This window comes from Natrix helvetica (genome assembly GCF_964273705.1).
Source record: "Natrix helvetica genome assembly, chromosome: 1".
Taxonomy (NCBI): Eukaryota; Metazoa; Chordata; class Lepidosauria; order Squamata; family Natricidae; genus Natrix; species Natrix helvetica.
In genome coordinates, this window is record NC_138548.1 from 144,015,855 (window position 1) to 144,032,094 (window position 16,240).

Sequence of the window (16,240 nt, forward strand, 5' to 3'; positions counted from 1 at the left end):
TGTCAACCTCCAGGTCTGGGGCACTGTTTTGGAGTTTTTCAACTCTTTCCTAGTGGGTATTTCCAACTATTGTTGGACTAGAAAAGATTTCCTGGGGACTGTAGCACAGGGTTCCTGTAGAGAAAGCTCACAGTTCCCTAAGGTTCAGCACTTTCCCCCCATATTATTTAACATCTTCATGACTCTGCCAGGTAGGTCGTACATTTATTTGGGAATAGATATCATCAATATACTGATAGTAACCAATTTTATATCTCTATGCTAGAGTGAGCAGGAAATGTGGTAGAAATATGGTTTTACATGGATAAGACAAAACAGGCTCATTGGATACAAGCCATAATGAATTCCTTTTGTTTCCCATGGATATTCCATCTGTTGCTCTGGATGGGTTATATTTCCTGAAAGGACAGGTGTACAGTTTGATGGTGCTCCTGGCTTCTACTAAAGCAAGAGGTGGAAACCATAGCCAGAAAGTCTTTAACCACTTTAGGCTGACCCACCAGTTGTGCGCTTTTATAGACCAGGAGTTTCAAAAGACAAATGACCTGTGACCTTGCTATATCTCAGATTATTATAGTTCATTTACATGGGACCAAGAAGCTGCAGTTTGAATAAAATGCACTTTCCTGTTTGCCACCTAGTGGTGGCTCGTTGAGTGGGTTGTTGTTTTTAACTATGAAACCATATAGAATGTCTCATATTGATGAGTAATTGTCCTTTTGTTATATCTGTACCAATCTGTAAAGGCATTGAAGGTGGAAATAAGAATGGAAAAACAAGGTGCTAAAAAGATCTCCAAACTAAGAACGAGTTTCCAACCTCAAACTGATATGCTGAAGGCTCAGAATGATCAGATTGGAGCCAGATCGTCCTGGCAAAAGGTCCATAAGTCACTAAAAGTTAGTGTTGACTTGAGGGCACATAACCCTTCGATTTCTCTTTTGCTCCATGTCTCTCAGTCCTGCAAATTCTCCACACTATTTATTGTTAGCATTTTATTGGAATTTATAAACTCTAGAAATTCATCTCTTTGTGATATGATTGATCTGTTTTCTTTAGGTAAGAAAAATGGGCATATTTCTTCCATATATAGTTGGCACATCTTCAGAAGAAATTTCTTCAGTTGATAATAGTCTGAGGGTTATAAAATTATCTTGAACATAATAAGTTATCCCTATCATGAAACACGTGCTATTTAGATTCACTTTCCATTTTCTTTTTCTGCTTGCATTATGTGAGCTGTTTTTAAAATGAAAAATATGATTGAATGACAGTTAGAGATCATATGTCTAAGATAACAGAAAGGGAATGTCCCTTTGTCTTCTCTTCTCTGCCACCTCTGTCTGCTTCCTCCAGAGCAGTCTGGGAAGCTGGCAGATGGGGACAGTTAGGTATTACCCACGTATTTAATTCTGGAGGATTTGCTTGCCAAATTAAATTCAAACATCTCTGATACATTAGTCCTTATCAGTTCCAATTTTGTGGTGCTATGCTATAACTTTCTCAGTTATATTATATGAAGTAGATCTTACAGATCAATCCTTGTGGTCCCCCCCCCCCCATGATGAAATATTAAGAACATTCAGGACAAATACCTCTTAATTGCCCTCTCCTCCCACCTGCCCTGGTAGCTGTTTTGCTTTAACAAGAATGGCTGACTTCATGCTCTAGTAATTGGAACAGTGGTATAAGCCTGAAAATCAGAGTTCAAATTTTTCCTCATTGGGGATGTTCACTATGACTAATGAAGTTCATTCCCATTATTCTTAACTTCAGAAATATAAGCCATCCATAGCCCCACCTTTAAAATACTACCCTACCACAGATACTAAAAAGAAGAAGAAAAATTGATCAATTTTCCTGGTCAATTGAATGGCTTTAAGATCTTGTCCTGTCTACACAAAGGCATGAGTTCATTAGCTTTCCAAATTTAAGAAAATTGCCCATGTAAAGCCATCATAAGCTTCCCAGAGCCTGTCTGCTGCCCTTGCCAGCCTGTTTGCACCTCCTGTCCGCCTCCCCCCCCCCCCCCCCCGCAAACACACCCTCAAACTCCTTATCTGGGACTCTCACCTCTTCCTGATTTACAACCTGCACCGTTCTGGGATTTCAACAGCTACTGGGAGAACCAAGATTGCTGTTGCTAAGCAACACTGTCATGTGATGTCGGGCTTTACAACCACATTGCTTAATGATGACAATCCTGGTTCCAATTGCTGTTGTAATCCAAGGATCACTTGTACCAGACAACATAAGAAACACCATTTTATCACAAAAACTCACTAGGAGATGAGTGGAGGATAAATATACTGTTATCTCAGTTTTCTCACTTTACAAGCATTTGGGATTTAAGTAAATGTTACCATGTTTTACCATGTTGGCAACCTTAATCAAATTCTTTGTAAGTTCTGATGTATAAATCAAGTGCATCCCTATTTAGATTTGTGAACTAGGAGACTTGAAATTAGGAAAAATTACTTGTTTAACCTTATCATGAAATACAATGATATGTGCTTTTTAATGCCCCTCCCCCATCTCCCCTTAGCTTTTTCCATCCTCTTGAGTTTCAGAGTCCTGTGGGATCCCCTATTCCAGTGATGGCGAACCTATGGCAAACGGAGCCATTTGTCAGCACGCGAGGCGCTGCCCTGTTAGCTGGTCAGCGCCCATGCGCGCGCTGGGCAACTGAGTTCACCTTTTTTAAAAGCCATTTTTCGCCCTCCCCAGGCTCCAGAGGCTTTATAGGAGCCTGGAGAGGGCGAAAACAGCCTCCCCCGCCCCGCCCCCCCGGACGCCCTCCGGAGGCATCAGGGAAGCCTCCGGACAGTCCCTGAAGCCTTTGGAGCGCTTAAAACGACCCTCCGAGTAAACTGGAAGTGAACTGGTTTATAAATGTAATAAACTCAAACTCAACTCAAACTTCCGATTTGCTTGGAGGGTCGTTTTGAGCACTCCGAAGACGTCAGGAAAGCCTCCCGACTGTCCCTGAAGCCTTTGGAGCGCTCAAAACGACCCTCCGAGCAAACCGCTCGGAGGATTGTTTTGAGCGCTCCAAAGGCTTCAGGGACTATCCAGAGGCTTCCCTGACACCTCCGGAGGGCGTCTGGGGGGGCGGGGTAGGCTTTTTTCACCCTCCCCAGGCTCCTATAAAGCCTCTGGAGCCTGGGGACGGCGGAAAAAGCATTGAAAAATGGGGAGCGCCTGTAGTCCGTGCATGCGCACTGGGGGTCACGCATTGCTTTATGGGTGCGGCACGCCCACACACGACCACCCTGCGCTCCCCCCACTTATGACACGCGAGCCAAAAAAGGTTCGTCATCGCTGCGCTATACTTTTAAAAAATTGTATTGAGGCAAAATAAAGGTTCCTGTTCAATATGGTTTCTTTAGCAAAGCAAAGATAAACAGAAATGGTACTGAAGCTTATTTTAGCTTATAGATGTCTCTGGTGCACATCTACTGTGCATAATGCGAGATGGGAGAATTAACTTTTCTGCAGCTATGTGACAACAGACCCTTCCCCCACCCATGCTCTTCTCCAATTGGCATCAGATTTTCCCCTCAGTTTTAAATCAATAAGAGATAAAAGAAAGAACATAATCAGTGTTGAAACAGGTAAATCAGCCCCATTATTTATACAAGCAGTGTCTCTCCTCCCTTTCCCATATCCTTAGAATTGCTTTTTGGAACACCTAGTCTTGCAGTATATTTGGACAAGCAAAAGTGCCTTAAGGATTTAGTGTACAGATAGTCCCTGAGTTATGATACTTCACTCATAATGATTGTACAAAATTATGATGGCATTGAGGAAGGAGAGTACAATGGATTTTCAGAGTTCCGACTGTTGTAATCGTGATTGCAATCCAGGTGCTTGGCATCCAGCTTGTGATTATTATATTGCAGTGGGCCATGATCACAAGGCTTCCCACAAGCAAAGTGTGTCTGTGTGTGTGTGTGATTCTAAACAACAGTGTTTTCCCACAGGAAAGCTTTTTATAACTTATTTCAAATCCATCTGAACACTTTATAACTTTCCAAAATGAATGTCCTAATCACTACTTATCTCAAAAAAAATTTTTTTTTTAAAAAAGTGCTTAAATTTGACTTAAATCTTCTTTCACAAAGGTTTAAAGGAAACTCAGGCTAGTGAAACTTGACATTCTGAAGTTCCTAATATCTGAAAAACAATGGAGAAGCAATTTCAAAAATCCTAGAATCATAGGGCAGGAAGGGTCCTTAGAGGTCTTCTAGTCCAACCCTCTGCCAAAGGCAGGAGTGATTAAGTGAAAAGTGATTAAGAAAGAAAATATGCAAACTCTGTGTCCTTAGAAGTGCCACCACAGTGTGAGTAAAAGTAGCTATTTTTTCATCTCCCGAAGTTCTAAATCTGCCAGAAACCACTTTCTTAAAGTCTCCTCATGAAGAGCAATTGTTGGAAACACTTGTAGGCAATTCCAAGTCCTCTTCATGTCTAGAGAGGAATCCTGAAGAGTCTGTCCATTTGCCAGCTCTTCATTCTGCCATAGCTGTTGTCTCCGTTCTCAGTGGAACCATCTTCAGTTTGCCATTTCTTCCCTGGAAGTCCTCTTTGTTAATATTGAAATAAGAGGGTTTATTGCTTCTGGTTTTACATGAACCTTGAAGGAGCAGTAGCTTCCCTTTATCTTTCACTGATGGCTTTGGAGGTTTTATATATGTATGTATGTATGTATGTATGTATGTATGTATGTATGTATGTATGTGTGTACACACACACACACACTTTGAATGTATGTGATATGATAAAAGGTCTTGAATATTGTTCCTATGTGCAGCCGCTTGATTTTCTTTTAATGTTTAATAATAATCAAATCTATTTTATAATAGCTGTTCCTTAAAATCATTTTTTTTCAAATCAGTTCCTATCTTCTATCAATATTTTATCCTGCAGTCTATCTACTTGGATGGTATATTATGATCTGTATTAACCTATTACCTACTGCCATATTTAAACTTCTTGCCCATCCTTATCTAAGGAGGAACAAACAACTCCAATTTTAGTCTGTTTGAATTTTCTGATACCTGCTAGGTTAAAACACATTATAGCTACATTTTAGAGCTCAAGAGTTTTAATACAGCTATCAGGCAGTTTAAGGCAAAAATGATTAATTCTGATGGATTATCCTGAAGAAAAAAAACTGTAGTTTTAATGCTTCAATAAATTTTGTGTAAAAGCTGTCTAGTATTTAAATGACTTTTAAGACTTCAGAGCTTTTACAGACATAGAATTTTAATAATCTAGAAAGTCATTTTGGAGAGAAGTATTTGTTTATCAAGTTTAATATTAACTGAATACCTGCTTTTATACTATAAAGCACTCAATGTTAGTATAGGTGCTTTTTCAGTTTTTTTTTAAATGTAATCCTTAATATTGTTAAACATATTTTATTATCCTTTCTAACATGATTTATGGCAGACAAGAGCATCATTGTAATTGTCTAGCTTTCATTAAGCCAGGATAAAATCTTTGGAAAAGTGTCTTGCCAAATGTTTCAAAAGGCAAGCAACAACATTCTTTTTGTCTGGTTTTTATGGATGTCTCCATGTATTGATGAAGTCATTGGAACTTTATAGAAGTAGTCCTCGACTTACAATAGTTCATTTAGTGATCTTTTGAAGTTACAACAGCACTGAAAAATGTGACTTATGACCTTTTTTCACACATATGACCATTGCAGCGTCCCCTTAGTCTTGTGTTCAAAATTCTAACACTTGGCAACTGACTTATATTTATGACGATTGCAGTGTCCTGGGGTCATGTGATCACCTTTTGCCAAGTATCAAAAGCAAAATTAATGGGGAAGCCAGATTCACTTAACAACCATGTTACTAACTTAACAACTATGGCAAGAAAGGTCATAAAATGAGGCAAAATTCACTTAACATCTATCTTACTTAACATCATAAATTTTGGGCTCAATTGTCAAGGACTACTTGTACACAAAGCTGTGTGTAGTTAGCTTGCGATGAGATGGGTGACAAATTGAAAGTAAATAAATAAATAAATCTTACATACATACATACAAACATACATACATAACCTGTGTACTTACATATACAAACATACATACATGTATAACATACATTAGCCAAATTCTTGTTTGGATCAGGATTTCCTACTGTTAAGAAAAGCTTCCCTCACATGGAAAGGAGAAGATGACCATTTCCACCTTTTTTATCCTGTGTTTCCTCTGAAGATTTGCTCTTGAGACTCTTTGTGTTTTCTGAATGGGCATCTGTGGGGAACACACATCTAGCCTGGATCAGATATTTTTAGTACACTTTGAATGAATCTTTGTTCTCTCAGGAAGCTGAATACAATGCAGAGATTTATATTGGGGGTGTTATTCAAAGCATTCAGCAGGGGTGCTTCACAAAACATGTTAAGCCTGATGACACACCCCTGTGTGAAGTGTTAAAACAGTGCATCCTTTAAGCTCACGTGCGTTGAATTGTCCTCAGGTGTGTGTGTACATGGACAACAGTGGTGGGTTCCGGATCCCATTGCAACCAGTATGGTACAACGGGGTCCGGCTTCCACCACATGAATGTTCACAGCATGTGCATGCATACTTAACGTCTGCGACGCTCCACAATGCTCCAGCTGCTTAGCGGAGCGTTGCATAGGCGCCAAAAGCTCCGTGCACGGAAGCCCCGAAGAGCTCAAATACAGGTAAGGAAGGTGGGCGGGTGGGCCCTCCGTAGCACTGTACCGGAATGGTACCCAGTGCTCCCGGCAGGCACCGGTACGCCCGTACCGGGGCATACCAGTCGTAATCCACCACTGATGGACAACCACTTTGCTAAAGATTCCAGCAGACGCCAATCCTGCAGACCGGCTAAATGAGCCTTCGAGGGATATGGTTGCTTTAATGCTTGAAGAGAACTTTTGGATTGGGAAAAGTAGAGTGTTTCCTCTTATGATCACCTCACAGCCTTTTCCTTCTTTCTGAGTGCTAGATTAGAGTGTTTGGGTTTTTTTGGTTAGGAAGAATCAGAAGACAGTCCTTCATTATCTTTGAACCCTGTAGGTCTTGTTAAGGATTTATGCCGTTTCCCTTGAGGGCAAAAGGTCATCTCCTGTAGTATAGTTCTACCGATTTACAGATCACTCTTGGTAAAGTTCTATCTACAGGTTGGACTCCTTCTCCCGCTCCCCTGCCCCTCCCCCCAATGTATCTGGCCTCTTTGGTTTCAGCCTTCTGTAAGGTAGCTAAAACTAGCAAATTCAGACAACATTTTAAATTAAAGTAGCAAAACTGACTTGTTTTGTTTGAGATTTCATTCTGTTGACTCAAATCTGATAATGGCTGTGTTTCATGGGGTTTTATTGCATTCTAATATATTTTGTGTTTACAAACCACCTGGAACTTTTGGAGACATAGGAATAAATGAAAAAAATAAAGGGATCCTTTATCAGTTAATATCTAGGTAAGCCATAGCAACCGCGGTTGGATATCGGACTTGAGAGCGAGGAAGTAAAATGGTCAAGAAAATTTTCCAACAATCGGTATAGGTATTTTTGATTAGACAAAGGTGACATTAAATTAAATTGTCAGGATTTAAAATGTATTTTTAGGACAGTTTGGTCTAGTGGTAAAGGCACAAGGCTAGAAACCAGGAGATGGTGAGTTCTAGTCCTGTCTTGGCATGAAAGCTGGCTGGGTGACTTTGGCCAGTCATTCTTTCTCTGCACAATCCATCTCAAAAGGTTGCTGTTGAGGGGAAAATAAGAGGAGAAAGGAGTATTTAGTATGTTTGCCATTTTAAGTTATTTATCAAATTAATACATCTCTTAAAAAATACAGTCTACAATTGATGAAAAAACCCAAAAACATCATCATCATCATAAAATAAGGAATTTGATCTCTATATGAAACCTACCAAAAGCTATCCATTAATCTTTGGTTGAAATAACGAGGCTCAGAATGCATTTTATCATGTGAACCATTGTCCATGTGTTGTTATTTCCTTAAAGTGAATCATTATTTTCAGTAGTTTTTATTCCTTCTTATTATTTATTTTTTAACCTTTTACCAAGTTTGTGGCCTTACAAAACTGCTGTTTTCCCTGTATTGAGGCAAGCTATTCTGCCCTATGATAGTTAGCTTATTTTATATGTAATTTGTTTATAAACATAGATCAGTTTCTTTCACCTTTTAATACTTCTAGGTATTAGAAAAATTTTAAGATAAATTCATACTTCCCCCTTTCCCCATTTTCAAGTTTTTATCAAATAAAAATAATAAGCCTTGGGGAAAGAAGAAAAATACAGTTCTTTATCTCAGTGTTTTGTTCACTTCTTTCTCTTGTTCTTTGGCATTTCATATCTTTATATAGAAACTGTGGATTAATAAGTGTGAAACAATGCTAATTCTTTGCTTCCATCTTGGTGTTGAAAGGAAGGATACTGACAGCTAAATTGCTGCCTTTATACTGAAAAAGAGTGCCATAAAGTGGGGATGTCAAGAGTCCCTACTCCTTCACCATCTGGAGAGATGTCCAGTGGACCTGTGGCTGAAAGCTGGTGTTACACACAGGTAATGTAGTGTCTGAGTTTAGAATGTGTTATTAGCATAATTCTCATAGTTGAAGGTTGCTCTTTTGGCTACTTATTCTCTCTCAATCCAGCCCTATTGCATGGTGTTGTCATGGTAGGGATGAAATGGAGATCCCAAATAAACTGCCTTGAAATCTCGAAGAAAATCTAACTAAGTAAAAATAAATCAACCTTGAGAAAGAGGCATTGCCCAAAAGTAATGATAAGAACCATGCCTGAAAAGCCATCCAAAGAAATATTTATGATTTTGAAAGAAGAAAGAACAGGGAGACAAAAAGTTGGATAATGACATTTTAGCAAAAAACCCAATATAGAAACACAAAGTGAAAAAAGCAGTGACAGTTTTACAGGCAGAAGATTAAATAGCAGAGTTTGGTGAGTTGTCAAAAAAATATAGATGAACAGCCTAAAGTCTTTGAAGTGTTCAACCTGTATCTGACAATGACAAAGAATGGCCGGTGGTAATTGGTTACTTAGCCTTTCAATAATGAACTAGATCTCAACAGTTAGTATTGCACAGTTCAGTTGTATCTCTCTGGTGGAATGCAGTGACAGTCTCCCCCCCCCCCCCCATCCCTTGAAGTCAGTTTCAGCTCCTCCTAATGACATGTCCATGTGAGTTTCTTAGCAGTGATATGGAAAGTGTATGCAGTTGCCTGTCTGAATGTTTATTTATCTACGACTCTGATTTCCTCTGCCAGTATCATATCAAAGATTAACCAGACCTAATTCTGCTTAATTCAGAAGATCAGAAAATTCTAGTAGAAGTGAATAGTAAGGCTGTTCATGCTTCCAAAATGATTGGGTGGTACTACAGAATGGAGAGGGGCACAGCAGCCACATTTTGCTTCTGTTTTTCATATAAATCTCAAAAATATTGTAGCTGTTTTAAAACAATTCTGATCCAAAGGCATTTTGAATAGTCTTTTAAATCATTTTCAAAGTACATAGAAGAGTTACTTTTTATGAGATGGGCAGCTTTCCAATGTGATTGATTAATAAATAAATAAATAATACAATTGTAGTATGCAGCATACAAATGCAAAAGGGATGTTCTAAAATATCCCAAGGTCTAATATCTAAAATTTAAAAAGTTAAAACATTATTACATGTGTTAGCTTTTTGAACTCTGAGGAGCTATTAAGTTTCCTATTATTAATTTACTACTGTTTCCATTTAAGAGAAAGAGGGGATAAAATGCTGTAATCTTGTTCTATAAAACTAGGAAGAATGAGATGAATTATCTCAAAATGAGAAGCTTAAGTTTTAGCATTAATAGCTCTACTGCCAGACATGATCATCAATGAGACACTTCTTTCCTGGCAATCCATAATACAAAGTATTAGCATTATTAGCAATTGAATTAGTCAAATATTAGAAAGCAAATTAATCATGAATACAGCTTTCTCAAGTCTGGGAGCCTACAGGTTTATTGATCTCCAGGACCGAGAGTTAGTAGTGGCAATTTTGACTTAATAGAAAATAATTATGCAATGTGTTGACATAAGTTTTAAAATATAAAGTTGAGTGATTCCTTAATTCAATAAGATATTGTTTTGTTATCTTTAAATGGGTGAGCAGTTGACTTCTTTGGTAATTTTTTAAAATTAGCTTTGAAAAAGATAAACTTTGTAAATTTACATCACTGTGTGCATTTCTTATGCAGGTTAAAGTTGTGAAGTTTTCTTATATGTGGACCATTAATAACTTCAGTTTCTGCCGAGAAGAAATGGGTGAAGTTTTAAAAAGTTCAACTTTTTCTTCAGGGCCAAATGATAAAATGAAATGGTAAGATATATGCATTAATTTCTTTTTGCCTTAAATATAAGAGATTCCATGAAAATATAAGGTCTCCAGTTAGGATACAATATTTTATTAGAACAGTTGACAGAAAAACTGTTAACTACTACCAGTCATAATGACAAGTCAGCACAGCTAAAGACTGAAATATAATTTGTCATACATATTGTAACATATTGAAATATACTGTAGTGATTTCCAGCCTTTTCTCTGATATGAAATTGTCAGGGAATTGAGCACACAGGGCACACAGAAGAAAAAGGCGGGAAAAAGGGAAACTCCCCCTCCATACCCACAGTAACCAATCACAGCACAGATTGCCTCATGCAGGAGCCAGCACTCTCAAACCAATCAGCTATAACTGTGTGTTCTGACTCAACCCCACTGTTCCAGCTACTAAATTTAAATATTGTAACAGAAACACTGTGTCATCGCTGAAAACATAAGGAGATCACTAACTTATGGGTTGAAAATGTACACCTTTCCCTATCATACCATATCCAACACCTTGCCCCAGCCCAACATTAAGTAGTTAATATGAAAAATTATGTACATGATGGCAAAAAAATCTTTTGAGATCACCAGATTGTCAAGGTTTTGACATTTCTTCCTAAAATGCTACAAAATGTGGTCTTTAATGGTGCAGTGTGGGGCAGGTTTGGCTAATAAATATTCATTTTTTGTGTTTGCATATAAAATACATTTATTGTGTTAGGAACCACTGATGTAGCTTTGCTTTCATTTATATCAAGCTAACTTCTCATTTTTTGACTACTGAAACTCTGATAGGGTTCATATATCATGCTAAACCACATTTGGTTTAAACACAAATTGCTAAATAAACAAAAAATAGATGGTTACTTAAGCAAGTTTGAACCGGGAAGCCAAGTTAATTTAGTGTAGCTCTCTGTGACTTATTTAACTTTATGTATAAACCAGGAATTCTTGTACGTTCTATTTTAAGTGCTTGAATTAGTGTGGTGTAAGAATGTTTTCATGTAATTCCCTTGTTTATGTAACTTTAATATTTTGATTATAATCCATTCCTTTTGTCCCTGCATGTGTGATGGAAGCATGCTTTCTGAAAGCTTGGGATTATTATTATCCTGAGCATCTTGAGGTGAGATGCAAATTGAGTAGATCAGTAGCTATTATTTAAAGAGAAAAATGTGCTTATATTTGGTTTTCCTTACAAAGCCTGGTTTTTTTTTAATCCATGTGTTTTGAACATAGAGGTAGCTCTCGACTTAACAAGAGTTCATTTAGTGATCATTCAAAGTTACAAGGGCACTGAAAAAAGAACTATTTTTCACACTTATGACTGTTGCAGCATTCCCATGGTCATGTGATCATTTGGCACCTGGCATGTGTTTATAATGGTTGCAGTATTCCAGGGTCATGTGATCACCTTTTGCAACCTTCTAACAAGTGAAGTGAATGAGGAAGTCAGATTCACTTAACAACCATGCTACTAAGCTAACAACTGCAGTGATTCACTTAACAAAAGGTTGTAAAATGGGGAAAATCCACTTAACAACTGACTTGCTTAGCAACAAAAATGTTGGGCTCAATTGTGGTCATAAATCGAGGACTACCTGTATTTACAGGCTCCATTGAGTAGCTTTTAGAAATCACCATAGATTGTAATGAAGGTTTTTTTTAAAAAGAAAGTGAAAAAGGATGGGGATGGATTTTGTCACTTTTTTCTGCACTTTATCCCATATTGTTTTAAAGAACCCTGTAAACTTTTATGGTGAATGCAGGTGTTGAGAGGACAAACACCAGATTTTTCCTTGTGTTAAGATGTTTGTCATGTATTTTTTCTAGAGGAGCTATTCTACTGTATAAAATATTGAAATGTTGCCATTGAGGTAGGAGAACAAGATTAGACTTGAAGATAAGTGGATAGCAGATGTGACACTAATCCACAATAGTGTAATATTTGAAGTTTGTAACTTTGGTTAAGACCATGTTATTCAAAAACAGTTTTGCAAAATATCAATCTAAAAGAGAGCTATTTTATGATTCCTTGTAAGAGACCTTATTCTAGCACATTTGAAACACATTGCCCTGCAAGTCCTGACATAAATTTGTCTAGCCGAGGACAATTTTTATTGAGCATTGATGTATAACCCAGACTTCTTACATTCCAGGTGCCTGAGGGTAAACCCAAAAGGTTTAGATGATGAAAGCAAAGATTATCTTTCATTGTATTTACTTCTAGTTAGTTGTCCAAAAAGTGAAGTGAGAGCAAAATTTAAGTTTTCTCTGTTAAATGCAAAAAGAGAAGAAACAAAGGCAATGGGTAAGTGTATTTTTAAAATTACTCTCATGTTGACTTTCAGTGTGAGAAAGAAATACTTGGGCCTTTCCAAAGTCTGTCAAAAGGGTGAATTAGAATCTTCACTAAGCTTCATCGCCTTTTTATTCCCTTAGAAATACTTAATGTTTATGGCAAATCAAACCTTTCAGAAAAGGTTGTACATTCTAGCTTTCCATAGTTTTTTTTATATTCTTCCTACCTTCCTTCCTTTCCCTTCCTTCCTTCCTTCCTTCCTTCTTTCCTTTCCCTTCCCCCTCCCTCCCTTCTTACCCTCTACTTTGCAATAGCTGCCTCGGGTTTTTAAGCTGATGTTTGTCTAGTTGACAGTACAGGAAATTTGTTTATTTAAATTCTGTGTTCCATTTTTTTAAAATCACTTTGTAGATATGATTGGGAAAGCATGCTGTCTGTAAAGCCTTTCACAGAAAAAGCTACTAAGATCTGTAATTTCCATTTAATGAATATTTGTAGGATCTGTCAGTTTGTGACTACTGAGATGGCTAAACAGTTGACTCCTTGATGTGTCTTACTTGGGGAGTTTTAGCAACCTGCTTCTACATTCAAATCAAAGGATAGAATGAGGTTTCAGGTAAGCCAGACAGCCTGCCGTCTGGGTTAAATGAGGCCTCATTCTGTCCTTTGATTTGTGTGTGAAATGCTGTTGATTGTCCTATTATGGAGCTTTCTTATTTTTCTCTCCTGTTTCTTAAAATATACCAGTATAAATCAGTGGTGTTGACGCATTGTGCCCTGTGATGGAGATACTCGGCTATTTGGAAGACCTATTGGTGGCTCATGAGTCTGCACAGTGGATACTGTTACTGGGCTAGGTTCACTTCATTCTCCCATGTATTAAAATAACTGTTTCACAGTCAAGAGCCTTTTCTCACTGGGCTTAGCTTCTCTAGAACTGACTCCCACTGAAATGCCATAGGTGTACTAGTGGATGAAAAATAACTTTACTGCTATTGTAGCTTTCATCAACAGCAGTATTGTTTTTTCTAATATAGTGTTCCTCCACTTGACACCTTTCAGGGTTTGGTACCCAGGCCAGGATTGGGAGAGCTGATCTCCAGCTTGATTGGAGAACAGAAAGGTAGAAAAGCCTGCACAACCTTTTTAAAATGACTGCGTACAATACTTTTTCTAGGTAACATGTTCATTACCTGACTAATCGACATCCAAATATTACCGAATACTTTAAGATTACAGGTAGTCCTTGACTTATAACACTTCATTTGGTGACCGTTCAAAGTTACAACAACACTGAAAAAGTGACTTATGACTGTGTTTAATACTTGTGACAATTGCAGCATCCCCATGGTCACATGATCAAAATTCCGATGCTTGGCAGCTGACTCATATTTATGACGGTAGCAATGTCCTGGGGTTATTTGATCACTTTTTGTGACCTTCTGACAAGCAAAGTCCGTGGGGAAGCCAGATTCAGTAAACAATTATGTTACTAACTGGGTCTTTATAACAACAAATATTTACCTCTATATTTTATTTCTGTGTGGTTGGCAATTGAATCAAACGCTGGTAATTTTTATTAAACTATGTTCAATGCACAGCAAGTGGGGCAGTTTCTCAGCCAAAAATGTATTCATAGATACATAGATTGCTATTAATAATATGATGACTTCAGCTCAGTAGGAACCTTGGATTTCATTTCTCATCTGTAATTATTTTAAAATGTCTTTTAATTGAATATACTCCTGTTTTATTTATTTACTACTAGAAAGCCAAAGAGCATATCGATTTGTTCAAGGCAAGGACTGGGGTTTTAAAAAATTCATTCGAAGAGACTTTTTACTTGAGGAAACTAATGGTCTTTTACCAGATGACAAGCTTACGCTATTTTGTGAGGTGGGTAATCAATCTGTGCTTTTTAAAATAGAATATTGGTTTCCATGGCTATGAATGAGAAATGAGGAAAGCTTTAAATGTTAAGTTTATCCCTTCTGTATTAAAGAAACACCTTGATCAAAGGTTTGAGCTTAATGGTTTTCTTACGTATTTGATGCAAGATCCAATGTCTATAAATAAGTTGCCCATTAGACACATTGCTATTTAGCACAAAATGAAAAGAAGCCTGAAGAATACTCCTGTGATTGATGTCTGTCTGTTGGTCGGCCAAAATCAATCAATCAATCAATCAATCACAGGGATACTCCAACTTCCACTCCATCCTCTTAAGACTGTTTGCATGTTTCTAATGCTTCACTTTAGTCTACATTACATAGGGATCTATCATAGGATCAAAGGGTCATGTTGCCATCATGTGACATTTTGTGATGTATTTTCCATTCGCAGAGCTGTGGTGTGCATGGCCTGCACATGATGCATCCAGCTCACGGGCCGCCAGTTTGACAGCCCTGGCTTAAATTGACCAGAAGTTTGAATGCAAAGTCTTAAAAGACAAAATAGTTTATTTCCACAATGAATGTGTAAAGATCATGGTGATCCCAGACCTTTCCTGATTAGCTTACCTACCAAGAAAACAGAGAGGAACAGTTATGGGACATGTTTAAGAAGATGGAGTTTCTCACTCATAAGTTTGATATGCTAGAATTAGTAATTGTGCAGTGAAACTGACACAATTGCTTTTTTCTGAACAGTTGTGGTTTTTCATTACATTGATAATGCCTGCATGACATTAGATGTTTAAAAATTATTCTGACATTCTTCAGATTTAAATCTGTTAACAATATTACAAAATTAAGATAACTTTTCTCAACAATCCAAATGTTCATGAATGCTTGAAAGAGTGAAAGTTGTTTAGATTAATTTAAAAATCCAATCAGTATAAATGCTCTGATGAAAAAGATCCTTGGCTTAAATCAATAAATCACTATTAATTATGTCAGTACCCAAACAGTCTTAGTAAAATCCAGAAAGACTGCTTATGGTTTTTCCAAATGGACACTAGTGAAGAAGGTTACGATCCCAGTACACTGAGTGTTAAATATACTTTGGCTGGTCTGCCGGGGACTGATTAGTGGCTTAGGAAGATGATAGATGCTGTAACTGCTAATAAGTTTGCTTTGATCTTTGTATTTACAAGAAATATGTGCAAAAATTTCTTGGCAGGCTTACAACTTAATTATGTGCCATTATATTGTGCACGAAGAATAATTGAAATGTGGCCCTTGAGACTAAATGGTACAAATGTACTGCATCTTATTTTAGTTAGATAGACAGGCTAAATTAGCTGTGTGATGAATTTGTTATGAATACAATTATTGCATTGATAAGTGGATGTAACAAGCCTGAATCTGAAAGGATTCTCATGTTATACAATATTCCTGAATCAAATAGTTCGAGTGCAAACCAAACTTGTTAGAGTTAAATGTTTAATATGGACGAAGGCAAGGAGTGCTTGCAACAGATGAAGTCTGTTGTATTGAAGTGTTTTTGCTGCATTGATTCAGGAGCATCCAGTCTTGCACTTCTTTTTCTTAACAAACTGAGCCACGGTGGTGCAGTGGTTAGAGTGCAGTACTGCAAGCCACTTTT

At 37.5% G+C, this 16,240-nt stretch overlaps 1 protein-coding gene across 1 annotated transcript in view; it reads left to right on the plus strand.

Moving 5' to 3' along the window:
• The window catches only part of SPOPL (speckle type BTB/POZ protein like), a 45,615-nt gene that overhangs the window by 13,352 nt on the left and 16,023 nt on the right, over positions 1 to 16,240 (plus strand). Inside the window, exons 2-5 of the mRNA XM_081936135.1 lie at positions 8,441 to 8,578; positions 10,265 to 10,386; positions 12,552 to 12,703; positions 14,463 to 14,590. Coding sequence (XP_081792261.1) covers positions 8,501 to 8,578; positions 10,265 to 10,386; positions 12,552 to 12,703; positions 14,463 to 14,590 — 480 coding nt within the window. The 5' untranslated portion in view covers positions 8,441 to 8,500. The remainder of the gene's footprint in view (positions 1 to 8,440; positions 8,579 to 10,264; positions 10,387 to 12,551; positions 12,704 to 14,462; positions 14,591 to 16,240) is intronic.